Source organism: Periophthalmus magnuspinnatus, chromosome 8 (genome assembly GCF_009829125.3).
Source record: "Periophthalmus magnuspinnatus isolate fPerMag1 chromosome 8, fPerMag1.2.pri, whole genome shotgun sequence".
Lineage (NCBI taxonomy): Eukaryota > Metazoa > Chordata > Actinopteri > Gobiiformes > Gobiidae > Periophthalmus > Periophthalmus magnuspinnatus.
The window spans coordinates 12,862,176-12,880,371 of NC_047133.1; the positions used below are offsets into that span (position 1 = coordinate 12,862,176).

The 18,196-nt window shown below is 39.5% G+C and overlaps 1 protein-coding gene across 1 annotated transcript in view; it reads left to right on the forward strand.

Annotated features, from left to right (window-relative positions):
- The window catches only part of LOC117375315 (ubiquitin carboxyl-terminal hydrolase 43-like), a 105,905-nt gene that overhangs the window by 84,593 nt on the left and 3,116 nt on the right, over window positions 1-18,196 (forward strand). Inside the window, exons 12-15 of the mRNA XM_055223784.1 lie at window positions 4,076-4,445; window positions 5,738-5,896; window positions 12,894-13,073; window positions 14,919-15,911. Coding sequence (XP_055079759.1) covers window positions 4,076-4,445; window positions 5,738-5,896; window positions 12,894-13,073; window positions 14,919-15,911 — 1,702 coding nt within the window. The remainder of the gene's footprint in view (window positions 1-4,075; window positions 4,446-5,737; window positions 5,897-12,893; window positions 13,074-14,918; window positions 15,912-18,196) is intronic.

Genomic DNA, 18,196 nt, shown 5'->3' on the forward strand with positions numbered 1-18,196 from the left:
GACCGGGACGTCCTAACCCATTCCCTCCAGAATCAAAGAGAGGACTGAAGGAGGTGACTTGTTAATCTGCGGTGAGAGGAGTCAGACTTTCTTTGCAAATAACAGATGACCAATGAGCTTTTTTGTTTCACCTTATCACCGAAATAAACAAATCTGATTGGACGATTGATGGTGTTTGGTTCTGGTGTGAGACGTGACGGGGGAGTTTTTTAGTTGCTCTATTTAATTTGATTATATTGTCTTATTTTATTGTTCTATATTTTCGTGAAAGACCATTTAAAAAGTTTATTGAGTGAAGATGTGAAGAAGCAGCTTGGATGACAGATATATTTTAGTATTTATGTTTTGTTTCTGTTTTTAATAATGACTGGTGGAGGTGAATAAAGAACCCTGTTTTATGTGAACTTCTGTGCAGCACTTTGAACACCACTGTAAAAAATGTCCTCCATAAATAAAGCAGATGTACTTGAGAATGGGACAGCGTTTGCCCACTGCTGTTGGTGACATTCATCTTGTCTTCGATTGGTTTTCTTTTAGGCAGACAACTTTGTTAAAGAAAAGTACTTCCCTTGACATGTTTTGGCTGGCAGCGGCGAGTTCTGGAGTTGGCCCGGAGCCAGCAGTCAAAACAAGTCGAGGTAAATATCGCTGAAACAAAGATGTCTGTCTAAACGAAAAACAAATATGCCTCTGATGTAAAGGTTGGCGGTTTTATCATCGCATGTAGCTGAGAGTTTAGCGAATTTAAGTGTAACTTTTCCGGTGGGCTGCTACATGATTATCTCCATGGTCATGACCTGGAATATTTGACAGCCAATGACTCTATCCTTGGAGAAAAGCTGGTGTGTCTCAGTAAGACAAAGGCTTGAAAAATAGCTGTATAAAACAACAGCTGGTGAGCGCTGAGCAGAACTTGGCATGTCGAATTAATTTGCATTCACGTCTGCAGCTCCTCCAGTAAGGATTAATCAAATGAATCTGTTTTTATTAATCAGCATCATGAAAAATGAAATCGAGGTTTATTTTGAGACAAGTTTAGTCCCATCTGTACATAAAAGAACTGAAAGAAATACTAAGTTAAATAATGGCAATGTACAAAACTAAACATGACAGTCTACAGTTTCTTACGTTTGGTCTGAAATAAATGTAATGAGCTTCTCCCATTTGAGAGAGCAGCGGTCATGTCACGCAGGTAGTAACTGGACTCACATGCAACACAAAAAACACAGCCAAACTTCTTGTCTCGGTGAACACATCAGGTTTATTTGCAATACAGAGCCTGTGTGTCTTCTAAATGAACAAAAAGAAATGAACAAACAACAATCGAGCGACACAAACTGAACACAGGAAGAACATATAGGCTACACAGTCATGAACGTCAGGTGTGGGAAAAACAGGAAGGCAGCAAAGAAAAGACTGGGACAGGCTGGGAAATGAAGCTGGACTGGGGATAAACAAGGAAACCGGCAGAACTGTGACAGGTCACTCCTGACTCTGATTAAAACTGATACAATCGTTATCATCTTGAATGCGCAAAACACATTTTATTTTTGACCATATCATCTAGCCCGAGCTACTTTATAACTTGCATGTATGAATGGCAGACTCAAAATGCCACATGTGCATTGACTATTTCTGCCACTCTTTATAATTGTCTATACAAAAAAAATTACAAGTTTTGTCATCTTATATATGTGCACAACTCTTTCAGAATCAATTGAGTTTGTACAGCTTATAAATCCTCCGTCTACACAATCACTCCATCACTGAGAGCATTTTGTGTGTGATCTTGATTTAATCCCATCATTTGCCACACAATCCGTGAAAAACTACAACCTTTTTTCCAAATGAATCATAGATTTTTACCTCCTTTGTGTCGTGAGTGTAAGTGCAGACTTCTGATAACACTCAATGAATCATGAGTGAGTGGATGTGCCGTTACAAAGGCACTTTTACCTGATAAATAACTACTGAGGGAAAGTGCAAATAGGATTGTTACCCTTGTTATTGTTAAACTGGTGTGATTTATCTGTATTTTGTCGGGGGTTAAGCATTCACCCACGAACAGCTGGGATCTAAACTTGCAGAACGATTGAACTCACTTCAAACAGTGTGCAAATGGCTGGTTACAAGATGGGCATCCAATGGAAAAATATGAACAATAATAAGCTGGATTTATTTAAAGAGCGGGCACTATGCTAAATTGATTACGTTTTTTAGCTTTCTTCCTTGTTGAAATGTTCCCTTCATTCAAGTCAGTCAGCAATTCCCCATAAATATACAAAAACATGATACAAAACTGTGCACAACAACTTGACAAACCTGATGTGATGTGCAGTAGTTTCATGCTCTGAAGGGGGAGTGACTCAGCACAGAGAGCAAAGGGAAGTGGGGCTCAGAACATCAACAAACAAAAGTGAGACTTGTAAAATATGTTAATATGTTGTTTTCAGCGAATACAGCACTTTCAAAATAATAAAAGGTAACATGGTGATCTAAATATGTTACGTGTTAGCAGGTAGTACCTTATAGAAATATATTACTTTCTCTTTCATGTTTTGGAGACTTTCAAAGTGCTTTATACAGCATTATTTATTCATTCCCTCAGTGAAATTCAGAAGCATGTAGGGTGAGCTCTCTTGCCAAAATCCAATATTAAACTTTAATATACTAAGTAGATCATTATTTTACGTTTTGTTAATTTTAAACTGTGATATTGATCTAAAACGGCTTAATAATGGAAATAGGACCTTTGGCTTCAAAACTGCTGAATTCATAAACCCGCCTCTTCGTAATGCCATTTCACGGAAGAACTGCTTTATTTTTGAAAAGCAGCTATGTGAGATTTCACGCAGAGTCTTACTTTCTCAAACTATTATAGCTAAGTAGAGGGCTGTGGGTGGAGATAGAATATGAATGAATGAAGCACACAAGCCTCCAACTAAAGACAATACAGGATTACTCAAACATGTGTGAATCAAATCAATCAAATTACAAATCTGAGCAAGTTAATGACGAGGGAATACTTATAGAGAAATATTATCTCATGGTTAAAAGCCCATTTATTTTCAATATGTCACAACAGTTAAATAAAGTTATATTGAATGATTATATCGTGCAACTTTAATATTAATGGTTGTAGCCTGATACTTGATTTGACACTTTTTGTGCCTCTTATTTGATTAAAGATCATTTTGACTGACAGATATTTCATACAGTGCATATGACAAGCTCTAATTATGACTTAGTTTGGTTGGAGTCCAGTCAAGTAACAGTTAAGAAATAGAAGAAGTAGCAGAGATTTTTAGAGTTCTCAAATGTAATGCCTCCAAATCAATGCCAAAAATGTAATCTAACCTGCAAGGACAAGTGACACACACGAGGAACACATTTAATCCTCCATTTAACAAAAGAAAGGTGTTATCATTTTTATTTTTTTTAGTTTTGTGCAACTTGTAAACACTCTTGTACTAGGCAACAATTACGGAATTACCTCTACATATGTCATATCTGCATCTATCTCAAGTCCAGGAAGTAAAATCATGAACTTTGTCAAACTGGCAAAGAAGAAAAAAACAGCACAACCTTTTAATAAAATCTTAAAGTGGGACTGAACACGTAAACTTCACCCATAAGCGCATTTGAAGTAGAGCTGCTAAACTGGGAGGTACCTGTGGACTATAGAAGAGAGTGAAGGAGGAGGAGGGGCGGGGTCTGGAGGTATAAGGAACAGTGTCGGGTTCAAACTCCGCCCCTGCAGCCAGGTGTTTCTAATTACAAACACCTGGCTACTGGCTGTAATCAAAGCAGTCGTGGGTAATGTCACCAACTGCTGGAAATTGCAGAGGCCACTGAAGTCAGCACACACTTTGACCAGAAAGCAGTAAAGTTGCCAAAACTTACTAGGAACAGACGATAAGGCTCTTAAAACACCATATACCCAGTTTGGTAGTGAAAAAAGTGGATTTAGTTTTTAGTTCTGCTGAATATAAATGTATGTGTAATGATAAATGTAATGATATTAATAATGTTTTTTTTAAGATATATACGTTATGTGTTCTGTTGCCCCTCTCAGCTGGCCCCAGATGACGCGTGGAAGTGCCCCCACTGTAAGCAGCTGCAGCAGGGCACGGTCCAGATGAGCCTGTGGACCCTGCCGGACATACTCATCCTCCACCTCAAGCGCTTCAGGCAGGTGGGCGAAAGGAGGAACAAGCTCACCACCCTGGTACACTTCCCCCTGAGCGGACTGGACATGACCCCCCACGTGGTCCCCCAGCACCGCCAGCACCCGCCCAAGCACCCGGTCCACAACCAGCACCACGTCACGCCGGGCTGGAAGCAGGGCGCCAGGAGGACCCCAGGATCTGCCCCCCCGGAGTTTCTGTACGACCTGTACGCGGTGTGCAACCACCATGGAGGCATGCACGGAGGACATTACACGGGTACAGTCACATGTGCTAAGAACTAAAAGAAATTGTTGTTGCTGTGCAGGCTTTTTCTCGTGTTCTGATAACAACAATAGGTATTCAGTTGCTAGTATTTGTGGTTTGATGGAACTATGTGTAGCTTTTGCACTTACAGTATAAAAAAAAATATTATACAACCACGACTGAACCTGGGTTGCTCGTTGCCCTTAACCTGCAGAGAGAAGACACATACAGGTTTTTCTTATTCTCAGTATATGGACAGATCGTGCCTCATGCGGGTTTCAGCCTTGGAACTGGCACGAACCTATTCTGCTTTCAAAGGTAGCGCAAAAAATGTATCCATAACAAATATTGGGCCCAAAAAAGATTGCAAATCTCATTTATTGAACAGTTGTTAATTGGAATTGTTGATTTGGAGATATGCAAGATATGGAGATAGAATTAAAAAAAATAAAAAGTTTATTGTTTAAACAATTAAAAATAACCTAAAAATAAGCAGAAATTTGCTGAGAAATTTGCTTTTTTTAGGTCATTTTCTCCAGCAAGGATATAAAGCAGGGGTGTCAAACTCAATTTCACTGAGGGCCACATCAGCAAAATGGGCCAGATGTAACTGTAAAACCTTATAAATGTAACTGAATGTAATGTAAAATAAATTGTACTGCTTTTTTAACTTATTACTTGACTACAAACATTGCATATGCGTTTAGATGTAAAAAAATATGACTGTAACTGCGTATCTCCTGATAAACTGACATTACATGACAAGGTCATTTTAATTGACCTTGTCGCGGGCCACATAAAATGACGTGGCGTTCCGCATTTAGCCCCCAGGCCTTGAGTTTGACACATGTCATATAAAGCAATGTTTCTGCAATGATATGATTAATTTTACATTCCATTCATGTTTTGTGCTCGACTTGAACCTTAACATTTACAGGCACATTTTAGCATGTTCTTGATGCATTATTGTCTCACTATAATGCACTCAAATATCAAGATCAAGATTTTTGTCAATATCCACTTGTCTCCATCAGTGATTAATGTGCTATAAATCAGTGTTTTACAATCGTTTTTGAGTTGCGGCACAGCATTGTTGGTTAAAACCTTCTATAGCACACTCTCATTATCAAATTATACACACTGGTTGAAAATCAGTGCTAAAAATATCCTTGTATGCAGCCTGCCTTTTCAAAAACACACCCTTTATATTATATTTACTGTCGCTTGTTACTGTCATGGGGACATTGTTACCTTGAAAACCACAAAGTCCCACCCGCTGACGACCGCGTGCTCTTGTTCCTCAGCCTATTGTCGGAACTCGGTGGACGGCCAGTGGTACAGTTTTGACGACAGCAGCGTGGAGAGTGTGACGGAAGGGGAGGTGTGCACACGTTGGGCCTACCTTCTGTTCTACCAGCGCAGGGACTCCATACCGGTGTGGTCAGCCAGCTCCTCTGTCAGCGGTAGGTACATTATAGAGACAGTATGAGTCAGAGGCACTTCACTTCCAATGGACGCAGTCTGATTCTGTTACATCCAAAGCTACATAGGCGTTACTTTTTCCCCTGATCACAACAATACAAGGCAAAAAAGTGGACTAGAGAGTCAGATGTGAATTTTTTTGTGCAGCATAGACCACTGCAGTTACACCAATAAGGCATTTGATCATTTAAAACACATTTTATTTTATTTATAAAGTTAAATTAACAACTTTTAATAATAATAATAATAATACAAAGTTAAGATGCAGGAAGTTTGTTTTTGCTCCTTGACCTGCAAGAGCAAATATTTGGCTCAGTATTTTTATGCGAAGGACAGCAGACAAACTTCTTTAAAACTTTAATACAGTTCATGTAATTAAACACAAAAAATAATTGAAAAAGTTGATCTGCACAGTAGTTGGACAGGAGCTATCAATTTGACAAAACTTTACAATGACGTGGGTTTGGAGCCATATCCTCTCCCTGATTCTGGCTACTTATGAGTAACAAAGGGGGAAAAAAATAACAGAGAACTCAGAAATAGCATAGATTTCATCAGAATCAACAATCAAAGACGCATCTTATACAGGCTATTATGGTTATAAGGCCCACACAGCTCTCTATTCATGTCTTAAAAGCTTTTTTGTTTAGCTTTCTGCCATGTTATAATGTTGTTCCCTCATCAAAAATACATCTGAAGAGGTTTTAAATGTCATCTAAGCCATTTCTCCCAGGCGCTGTTCGAACCCTCCTTAAGGTTAGCCATAAGACTCCGCCCACAAGTCTACGTCATCCATGCTTCCACACGACAATTTTCTATAAATATACAGAAACATGATGCAAAACTGTACACAACAACTTCAGAGACCTGATGCAATGCGCTTTACGTAGTTTCATTGGCGGGATGCACAATGGGGGGAGGGCACGGAGAGAAAAGTGAGAGGAGACTCAAAAACGAAAGCGAAAACAATGTCAATACTAATAATGTAACATTTTCAAAACAATAAAAGGTAACATGTTAGCGAGTCAATACCCCATAGAGGTAAAAGTGAAGACTTGGATTTCTTAAGTTCACAAGCGATTTCTGAAAAAACATATGAAACACAGGATCGTGCTCTGAGGTTGTCCTTGACGTTTCTTATTTTTTTCATCCCGATGCCTGTAGGTATACTGACATACTGATGAAACATTTGAACCCGCTGTTCCTGTGCAGCCTTTTATCTCGTTTTTGTGCACTTGTCTCCTACAGTCACCACCTCCTTCTGTCAGTTTTGTGGTTGGCCGAGTTGCACCTCTTCAGAAAAGCAGTGCACAAATAGTGTATACATGCATTTCTGTTTTTTAGTATAACAAGTAATGGTTGACGGGACATCAGAGAGTCTTTGTTTTAGGGTAGGCCTTCGTGAAGTAAGTCCATTACTATACGCACATTTTCATGCTGATGACAGAAATACTTGTTTATCACAAGGCTTGGGCTCAGTGATATGCTCCGGCCTATACTTATACACAAATTGTCAGTTTTAGGCGATAAAGACCAAGCACTGATTAAATTCAATGTGAAGCTCCAGCAAGGATTTACTGAGAATGTGGTGTTGAATTTTACAGATCTGTCGTAATGATTGGTGGATCAAAAGGTGCAGACATGTAACTCGGAAATTTTACATGGTTTATTTGAAAGAAAATGCAAAGGCTGGGTGTTGGGAGTTGGGTCGGAGGCTGACGTGATCAGTGGGTCCAAAAAACGGGATCTCGGGAGGATAAACGGACAATCTAGCAGCGTGTGGAGAAATGAGCAGAGTCATTGTAGTCCAGAGGTTGAAGCTTGATTGGTGATGGGCTGCAGGTGAATAGTGGGTGATGAAATTGGTGAGGGTGATGCCAGAATCTCCACCCAGCTCCAAGCACACAGACACAGACGGGAGGGGGGAAACAGCACAAAAAGGTGGTAGCAAGAGCATAGACTCATTACGTTTACATGCACAGAGAAATAAGAGTGCGTGAAACAACCAAATTCACATCGCTTTTGCCGGAAAATCTAACAGACCACTCTTGTCCCAGTCACCAGCAGGTCAAAGAACTGAATATGTGCGAGCAAGGGGCTATGGGATGTTCAGGTGCTTGTTAGTTAAGTTAGTTGTTAGTTAAGTTAGTGTGAGGACTAAACTTTGTATCTGTAGTTACTAATCAAAACAAGTATCATACATATAATATAGCTTAGTTTATTGATTTTAACAGGGGCCATGTGCAAACATATTAATCTCATAACAGCAGAGATGGTTTATACCAGATTTAGCTGCAGTTAACTTCCATAGTCCCTGCATCTGGAAAATTAACCAGAAGAGTAGTTTTTTAATAGCCTGTGCTCATTGGTGTGAAATGTCAAAATTCTTCCATATAGCTAACTTTTAGGCACTTTGAGGATTTAAAAAAATTTAAAAAGTTCATGTTGTCAGCCGAACAAGGGCAGGTTGAGTTCCCAAAAAATGCATTGTGCTCTATGGGACGATTCTTTCTGGGCGCTGCAGTACCTAAGGAGCTGCCACTAGTCGATCTCACATGGGGACAGGGGAAAGTGTCTGTCGGTTCTTATTATAGATCAATGACCAAAACCAAAGCAACATGTGCTCGGTGGGTGCATTGGTGGAGAGGCCATGTTTTGTCATCACTGCTGATCTAATCCAAGTGAGTAAACGTCCAAACACATGTCTAATATTTTCTTGGCTGTTTCTTCCACTGTTATGTTCATACATTTAGAAAAATTTGGTTTACATTGGATAAGGCCAGTTTCTCGATTTTCCCGGCGTGCTTGTATACGCAGTGACTGAATCCTTGTCCACAGCTTGCAGCGGGGTTGTTTTCATAGTTTAGATCCCAGAGTCTGTGTCTTCTTCCTTAGGCAAATGGCACTTGGGGACTGTGACAGAAGGGATGAACTGACTTTTTTGTGAGCTCCTCAAATAGAACCAAAACAGTCATTGCTCTTTCCCAAAAGGCCCAGTAGAGAGCTGTTAGTGTAGGAGGCAGGTCATAGTCAACAGCATAGGCACAGAAGGCACATTTTTGTTTCTATCGTCTCTAAATCATGTAATGGTAGCTGATCACATTTTTATATACTGCCTTTCCACCTTCAAGTGCTTTACATCAAGACATTCACCCATTCACACACATATTCATACACCGGTGTACGCAGACATGAGGAGGGTTAAGTGTCTTGCTCAAGGACACAATGATAGCCTGTAGTCTGTTGGAGCTGGAATTGCACCGCCAACATCTTAGTCAATGGATATGACCACAGCACCAATGATGAAATGATTTAACTGTGTTGCAAATGGTCTACCAGACAGAAAATCAAATGCTTTCCACTACGGACAGCAGTTGTGAACCTAAAATATTACATTACAGTCCCCTGTCTGTAGAGTCAGTTTTACTATACTCCCTGTATTTCTTGTATTTTTTTCTGAGCTGTGCAAACTCAACATGTTGATCCACATTGCAGATGCTTAACTTCATTGTACTGTATTTTGCCAGCTTGCTTTACTTGAAACTTTGCTTTTGCATATATTACATAATGTAAACACAAACTACTCGTGTTTGACTGACAGTGCACAAAGCTTTCACGATGTTTGGATTTTGTTTTTGTTTTTTTGCCTATATTCAGATCATAAAATAGTTGAGATGGGCCTAAATAAAAAACATCTGAGGATGAGAAACAAAGGGCTTCAAGCAGACAGGAGGCGCGTGAACTTGTTATTAAAATATAAAGACTTGAGAATGCTTTGCTGTGAGTCTTTTGGAACACAGTCTTGGAAAGAGTTCACGCTGTAAGCAAATTGTAACAGAAGGTTGCATCAGATCTGGTTTCAGCTTTGGGTTTAATATGTTCTCTGAATCCGTTTGTATTAAATATCTGTGAAGTGCGTTCAGTCGCCGCAACAGCTCTGCACCCATTTGCACTCTAAAGCATAAGAGCCAGAGGCTCATGTGGACAATATATAAATGTATTATTGCTTGCTTTCTTATAATGGTGAAAAACGTTCTGTTGGCCATGCAGCAGCAGCCATATATCACCCCACTCTGGGTATTATAGACTGATACAATCACATTGTTCGACTTCCTGATCCAATCACATTGTTCGATTGTGCTTTAAATTTCTTATCTATAGAATGTTAACTCCCACAGTGAGAGTGATATAAAACATTGGTGCAAGCTCACCTTCTTTAGACTCTGTTAGACCCTGGTTCAATCTCACCATTTTTAACCCGACAGTACTGCTGTAACCGACAATAAAGATATACACACACCTAAAAAGGTTTTTAAGAAACTTGATTTTCTTGATGATAGGCAAATCAACAAGCACTTTATAACAGAGACAGGGAACTTACTAAAGATTGTGCTAATACTTTGGATTTCTTTCAAAACTAGGAAAACATCAAATGATGGAATTACACAAAAATTACCGCTGTGGTCTTGTAAAAACTTGTGCAGTTTTGTTTTTTTTTAATTTTGTCATGAACTATACTTAATTTTCCCTAATGTAGTCTTTACTCCTTCTCTGAACTAACAATAAAAAGTAGAGTAAGGAACACAATGGGTGAACAAAGACTGAACTATGTCATAGTTCTACCTGTTTGCTTGTTTTCTTTCCTCAGTCCGGCTCCATTTTTCAGCCTGTTCCGGCCCTTCTTTTGTTACCTCCCTGGTTTCCCAGCAGCTGCCTCTCATTGTGCTAATCAGCTCAGGGGAGCCTATATATACTGCTTCTGTTCAGTTAGTTCTTGCTAGATTGTTGACTAGACAAGAGCAACTTTCAAGCTCCTCTGATATATTCTGTTGTTTGCATTTCTGCAATTCTGTGCCTGCATTTATATCTGTTGGAGTTACCTGTTCCTGAGTTTATTGGTCCAGCCCATTTCCCCATTTGAATCCCCAGTGTGGAAGAGCTTTTCGTTGACATTAAATAAGACTTTATTCCTCAGTTGTTTAGTCCCTGATTTAGCATATTCTGAATTACCTGCTTAAAGGACACTTTCTGTTGTAGTTTGAAACATTTGACGGTTCACTTCGTGTTGCATTTGAGTCCAGTTTACCGGTGTGACAAACTATCTGACTACAATGTCTTAAGAATATGATTTGGCTCAACAGAAAGGCTTTGCAGACATGATTAAGGACTTTGCCTGCCAAAAAAGCAGATGTATTTTTCACTAATTGGAGAAAATGTGTACAGTCTATTAATGACTTTAGCACCCAACAAAACAGTTCAGTATTATTTTGTAGCCTATAACAGTGTCTAAAGAAGGGTTTGGATTTTACTTGCTTTAAAACTACAGAGCCTCAAAACAGTAGCAGTGGGTGGCACAGAGTACCGATGGGGTGGAGGGGGTATATTTGACCTATTCCAGTACCACGTGTTTCTAAATTTTTCATACCTTTGCTCTCTCTCCCTCACCTGATTAAATCTAGCATTTTGGATTTCAATTTCACACAGTCAGCAGTCACTTTAGTTCTCGTTTCCTCCTGTCGTTTCCTCTCCTGAAGCCAGTCATTGGCTTGTACTAACTTTGGCAGGTACTCATTCTCTTCTCCAGCTTCTGTCTGGCCACTTTTTTCAAAGAGCAAATGTGTGGGAAACCGCAACTGTGACCGCCCCTTTGGCAGTTGACAACACAGAGTCTGCCGAAACACGCTGCTAATAGGTCATCGGGTATTACACTTCTATGGGGTGTTAATTACTAACATACAGCATTTTCAGATCATTATGTTACCTTTTTATTGTTTTGATAATTCGACAAAAACAATGTATTTTCATGTTTCCCCTCCCTTTTTCCTGTGCATTTCGCTAATGAAAGTACTGCACATCAGGCTTGTGAAGTTGTAGTGTATTGTTTTGCATCCTGCTTTTGTATATTTATGAAAAAATGGCTTGTGGGCTGAGAAAAGGACAGAATAATACTGCTTAGCCATAAGAAGGGTTCGAAAGGGGCCCGGGAGAGATCACTAGATTACTGAAACATGCATGGATGACATAAAAAAAAAACCCTCTTCAGGCCTGGTTTTGATGAGGGAACAACTTTATAACATGGTAGAAAGCTCTGAAAAGTCAATTTTGCATAATACCTTCTTAAACACAAACTATGTTATTTTTGGTATGTGTTGCTCGTCTAATGCTATGATCTTCACTAATCTTCACTAATGATTAAAAATAGCATTCGCATTTTTACAATGGCCTTATGAAATGTATAGAACTTGGATTTTTAGTTAGCCTTTTTTAAATCAATGGATATTTTCACATGTTGAATACTAAACTAAGTACTGCTCTGGTACAGTATGGTAAAAGTATCCGGGCACTATAATGGGATAAACATGCCAATACCATTTTTACCCACCTCTGACGCAAGTGACTCATTCAAGGAAAATTTCTAAAAATAAAAGCTTTTGTGTGTTTTCCTCATTTGCACGAACTCATCAGCTGCTCGGTATTCAACAAGTGCACAGTTATGCCATGAATTTAAAGTAAAAGGCAAATGCACTGGCGAATTTGAACGATGTTTGTAGTTGGACTCTGCTTTTGGTTTCTCCAAAACGAATCTATTTCTGTCAGGCTCTAGCAAATGGCTGTTTCCCTGCACTTCCAAGCCCTGTACTTGATTTTTACTGTATTAAAACATGAAAAACTGAACTAGTTCACTTTAAACAGTTTGAAGTTATTCTTCACTTACCTTATGCATTCTGAGCATCCTAATTATTCACCATGATGAGTTAATAAGCAATTTTTACACTCTCGGAGCTGCTACCATGCTAACATTCACTTCCTGATTTTGGGGCATTAAAATGTTTTGCAATTGGAATCGGACAGCATTTTGACCTCAAGAGCTGTTTATACAATACATCTGTTTTTGGGTAAGAGTAATGCATGAAAAACATTGGAACATGCCAGATATTTGATCACTTTGAGCCATGAAAATGTGTTATGTATTTAAAGGTTCCACCAGCTCGTCGGCGTCTGACCACTGGCTGATTCGGCTGACAGGGGGCAGTAGTGAGAGGGACAGTGTGGGGTCTGGAGGGGCACTGTCCGGGGGACCCCAGGGCAGTACCGCAGCACCAGAGTCCCCCGAGCTACCAGTATTTGGCGACGAACCTTACAAGTCAGAAGACACCAGTAAGTATGGGAATAGTTTGGGAGTGCATTAAAACTGCAACTTAATTTAACAAAAAAGTTGGGATGCTGTAAATGTAAAAGAAAAGGGTTTGTGGTTAAAATAAGTACTACATAGCAAGACTGTGTATAAAGTATTTAATTGGTATATATTTCTCTTTAGATAATTATTTTACTATCTATTTATTTCAAATTTTATCAGCTGAATAACATGTATTTATATATTGAATATTAGTTGGTGTAATCTTTTTTTTTTCCATTTTCATTTGATGGAACTGGTCTGACACTATGGTCTGATGTGATATAGTTAGATCACTTTGTTGCCTTTTAGATAGATTTAAAGGCAGTGGCCACCAGCATTCTGACCAGAACTGAAGAAGCGGCTTGGATGATCAGCGAAACGTCTTCACTCCTACAAGATTTGTCCAGTTGACAGATTTAACTTTGTTTGCTATGGATCAGACCTGGACGACTGAGGGTCTACACAGCCATCTTTGTTGCCTTTTATTGTTTTGATGCTATAGTTTTTTGTGTGCAGTTTTGTATCACGCTTTTGTATATGTATGGAGAATTTTCGTGTGGGAGCATGGAGGGGGAGTGCTTGATTACTGAAATGTGCATGGATGACATTTTCAGGCATTGATTTTTTTTTTGATGAGGGAATGTTATGACATGGTAGAAAGCCCCAAAAAATCACTTTTGCATAATGACCCATGTTAACGAAGGGGAGAAGAGTTGATTTGAAAATGTACAGTCCAATGTGCAATTTGTAGTACAAATATAGTGTCAGACCGGTATCATCAAATTGAAAATAACTTCTGGATAGGAGACAAAACGTACTATTTGATACCATTTTCCAATTATGAAACCTTTCTACCCTATGATCATTTGTCCTCTGATTGGCCCTCTGTACCGTTGGAAGTAAAACATCATAAAATATCTTTGTGTTAATTAGATTTTACAGCATCCCATTTTTATATTTACGCTCATATCACAGTCATCACTAAACAAAATGCTTTAACTGCTCTATTACTTGCTGCTTTAGAACCCTTGTACTTAACACATGCTCTTTAACACAGTGCAGTGTGTAGGATTAGAGAACAACCATGGAAAACCAAATAATCTGAGTCGAGACCTCATTAGCTTAGTACAATTTTGATGCATGAAACTTACAATGACATAGCCCTAGTAACTGCAACTAATGCAAGAGCTGATCCTTACCAGCAGCACTCAAATGTATGTAAATTATTCTCCCTCAGGTTACACATACTCGACATGTTGATAATGCAAATGTATGAGTGTGTTCAAAGGCTGGAGGATTAGCAGGCACATGTGGATCTTCTACCAGTTCCCACCATAGATTTATAATAAGAGGAGTGAAGTGAGGCCCCCTCTATCCTGAAGAAATCTCCCTTTTTGGTGACTTCAAACTGCTTGTATTTCGCTAACAGGACGGCTGCAGCTTTCACAAAGGTTGGATTTTTTGGTGTGGGTTTTCTCTCTATTTACTCATGAAGTTGAATTTTGAACTGGGAGCCCGAGCATTGATTGGTCAGAACTGATCACGCATTGCACGATGGAAAATTCAGGAGTTATTTTACACTGGGGAGGGTACTGTATCATTAAGGATTTATTGATAGTTCTCGTCTTATCGATACTGCGTCTCAATCCGGTCTTTTAACGTACTCTTGGGCCTCTCTCAGACTGCACCCAGTTCATCCGTAACTCCAGCATGTCATTGTGAGTTTCTGTGTATCTTTAAATTTTCTCTCATTTTGTCTCGAAATCTTACACACTGCTCATTCAGGCTGTAGTTGTAGTAATGCCTTTGTCTAATGCTGTTTTTAGATGGCTTTGACACCAAGCCTTTCGTCCGTGGAACAAACGGCCGAAGTGTAAGTATGCGCTCCCCCACTAAGTCCAAGGATCCGCTCAGCAGGGTCCTCCCACTCCGCTGGTCTTTGGCATCCAAAGACCGCCTCAAGACCCGCCCCCAGACCCCACCTCCACCTCCCCAGCCCGGTGAGCTCGTGGAGTATCTCGAATCTGGACGGAGACCACGATGCACACAAGAGCCCATTGTATCACTGGTGACTACCCCTCCTTTAAGAACTGCCCATGGAAGAATGTTGCAGTCAGGGCTCAATTCTCTGAACAGTAGCAATGTTAGCGCGAGTATGGAGTCGCCACGGATTCCAGAAGGAGAGAGGAGAACTTGCATTGAGAACGCGCTGAGATGTTCCAAAAGGCTTGACCACGGAAGGACTTTAGACTTCGCCTTCCCAAAACAAGTTATGTTAGACAACGCTTTCAGCCAGAGTGCCCCAGCGAGCCGCGATTCTACTCTTAGAAGAACCCGAATTCAAAATGGCGTCTCTAACAAGATGCAAAAAGACTTGTTACACATGGTTCTAGATCCTGAGGAAAAGAGCGGATTTAGCGTCCATGACAGAAACAGCCATGAAAATCTTTTGTCATTTTTCAAACCAGGATTTAGAAAGAAAGACATCCCTGGGTCTCCATTTCACAGTCGATTAAACGGTAAACCAGCTTCTACGGATTTGTCAAAGCTATCTTATTCCAACGGGATGATATACGCAGACGATCGGAAGTTAAATGGCGTTCCAAACGGGAGGTTGGTGAATGGAAGGGCAGCGCTGGACACCGGGGATCTAGCCCATGCTCACAGCTCCTCGAACCTGCTTTCTGGGTACGGAAGGTGCACGTCTCTGCAGAGGAACGGAGGGACCATAGGGGGCGCTCTGGCACAACGCGCCACCCTTACAGACAAGCCCGGATACAGCACCCTCCAGTGGGCGAGATACAGCAGCACGTCCTTGGGTATGCCTCAAAGGACAGGACACAAAACGATGGGGGGAATGTCAACACTCGCATTATGAATTATGAATGAGTATACACACAGAAAACATTATTCATATGCATATCACAGTAATGATAGAAGTACGTACAGAAGGTCCCATATTATGCAAATCTGAGGTTTTCTAAGAACTTCAAAATAAAATTCTTCAAACCATCATTAAAAGATCATTTCAAATAACAGTTGGCTACTATTGATTCCCAGCACTCAATGTGACCTTTCCATGTGTGACTTTGGCCTTGTCAGCATCCAAAAAACAGGAAATAAAATGATCAATTTGTTTGGCGTGACAATTTAAATCCAGCTAAAATGATATCAACGCAGCAGTGCACAGCCGCACATTTAGATCTGTATCGATTCTGTGTAGCAAATGACAATATTTTAATGTACTGCATGTAGCCTGTGCTCGTACTGTTTTTAAAAAGGTATTATAATCACAACTGAACCTGAGTTGCCAGAGCCTTAACCTGCAGATGGAGGACACAGACAAGTTTTTCTGACTCAGTATATGGACAGACTTCATTTGAAAGCTCACATTCAGTCTTTCAAGTGGATAATCATTGAGATACCAAATAAACAGAATATGATGCTCGCCCAAGGTTGTTTTTTTTTAGTATTATTACAATCAGCTTTAGAACTGTTATGAGTAAACGCTATATTTGATTTGAACATGTTTACCTTGTATCTCAGGACACAGAAAGGTCACATTTATTATCAAAATCTTATATACAGCTTGAACTTGAAGATTACATTGGAGGCTAGTAATAGTAATAATTGACAATATACTACTAAGATCTTTTTACCTAGTACCCAAGATAGGGGGTACTGGAAATGTGAAACTAAGGAAAAAGGTTTGGAGAAGACGGATCTAAATTATGCATCTTTTCCAGCCCTAGTACATTGTGTGATGCAGCACGCGGAGTACCAGGCTCATTTAAACCCAGTGAACAAATTTAAATGGCTGACTCTAGGGAAGAGCATGTAATATGTGTACAGCTATACACTGAATGAGTAATGCATTTTTAAGTGCTTAGGTTTTCTCAAAAGGCACTATATAAATCCAGTGCTTTATTCTTATGATTACCTTGAAAACCTAATATTGCAAAGAGAGGGTAAGCAAAACCTTATAAAATCAACATAGTACTAGTTAGTGATGGTTATTAAAGTGAATAGTCCTTGCAAAACTAAAAGACAAAAGTCATTTAGGTAATCTGCAGTGTCCTTCACAAAGAACTACCTGTCCCTGTGACTTCATGGAATGTTGTGAACATGTTCTGAAAGCAAAAACTGAACTTTATTAAAAAGTCAAGATTCTCTCAAAGTTTCTGGTTAAAAGTGTGTCATTCATTCATAAACCTATTTCTGAATAAGTCAATTGTTTGGAGCTGCACGTAAGCTATAAGGCCTGTGCATGATTTTAATTAATTTTTACCAAGATAAATGCTTAGTAAAATACCTGGACGATTGAGGTATTACACAAGGTAAAGCTCTTTACATCAAGCACTGTATGGCAAAAGCTGCTGAACAAGAATCAAATTGAGACTGAAATACAGTCTAGTCATTTTACTGAGCATTTTCTCAGGAAGTAACTAATACAGAGTTCAACTTTTTCACCAGGTTTCATCAGGTACATTGTTGCTAAGAATCATGGGAAACCAATTGCCTGATACTATCCTAAAAATGTCATTCTATCATGTGTTTTCAAGAAAGACAAAAAAAAAAAAAAAAAAAAAAAACTACCCCTGACAGTTGTTCCCGTGTCATGGTGCGATATCACAGCGGCAGACAGGACTAAGTGGGCGGGGCTAAAAGTTTAAACTAAAACATACTCCTGACTCATGGCTTGAAATTAGGTACAGGTACTTTAATTAAATTTTCCATAACTTACGACATATTCCCGAAAATGTCCAAAACCTCAATTGCCATACATTTTCACAATATAAATCACTATGGGATTTTACTGTTGCGTGTTTCTTTTTACAGTAAACAGGGTGGATTCAGGGCAGGATTAGCATACCTTTTGTTTGAAGTGTATGCTAATATAATTAGTGCTGAATCTTAGCCAAAGGACTCTAGGGTCTGGATCAACAATCAGTTACCCTGTGTCAATGCATGGGGTGTGTGGCTGGCATAAAAAGGGGAGAAATAAGAAGTCAAATGACACAATTTGTGTTATTTTACGATAAGTGTAAAAATGTGAAGTTACCATAAACTCATTTTACTATTAGGTATGATGGAACTGAGCACT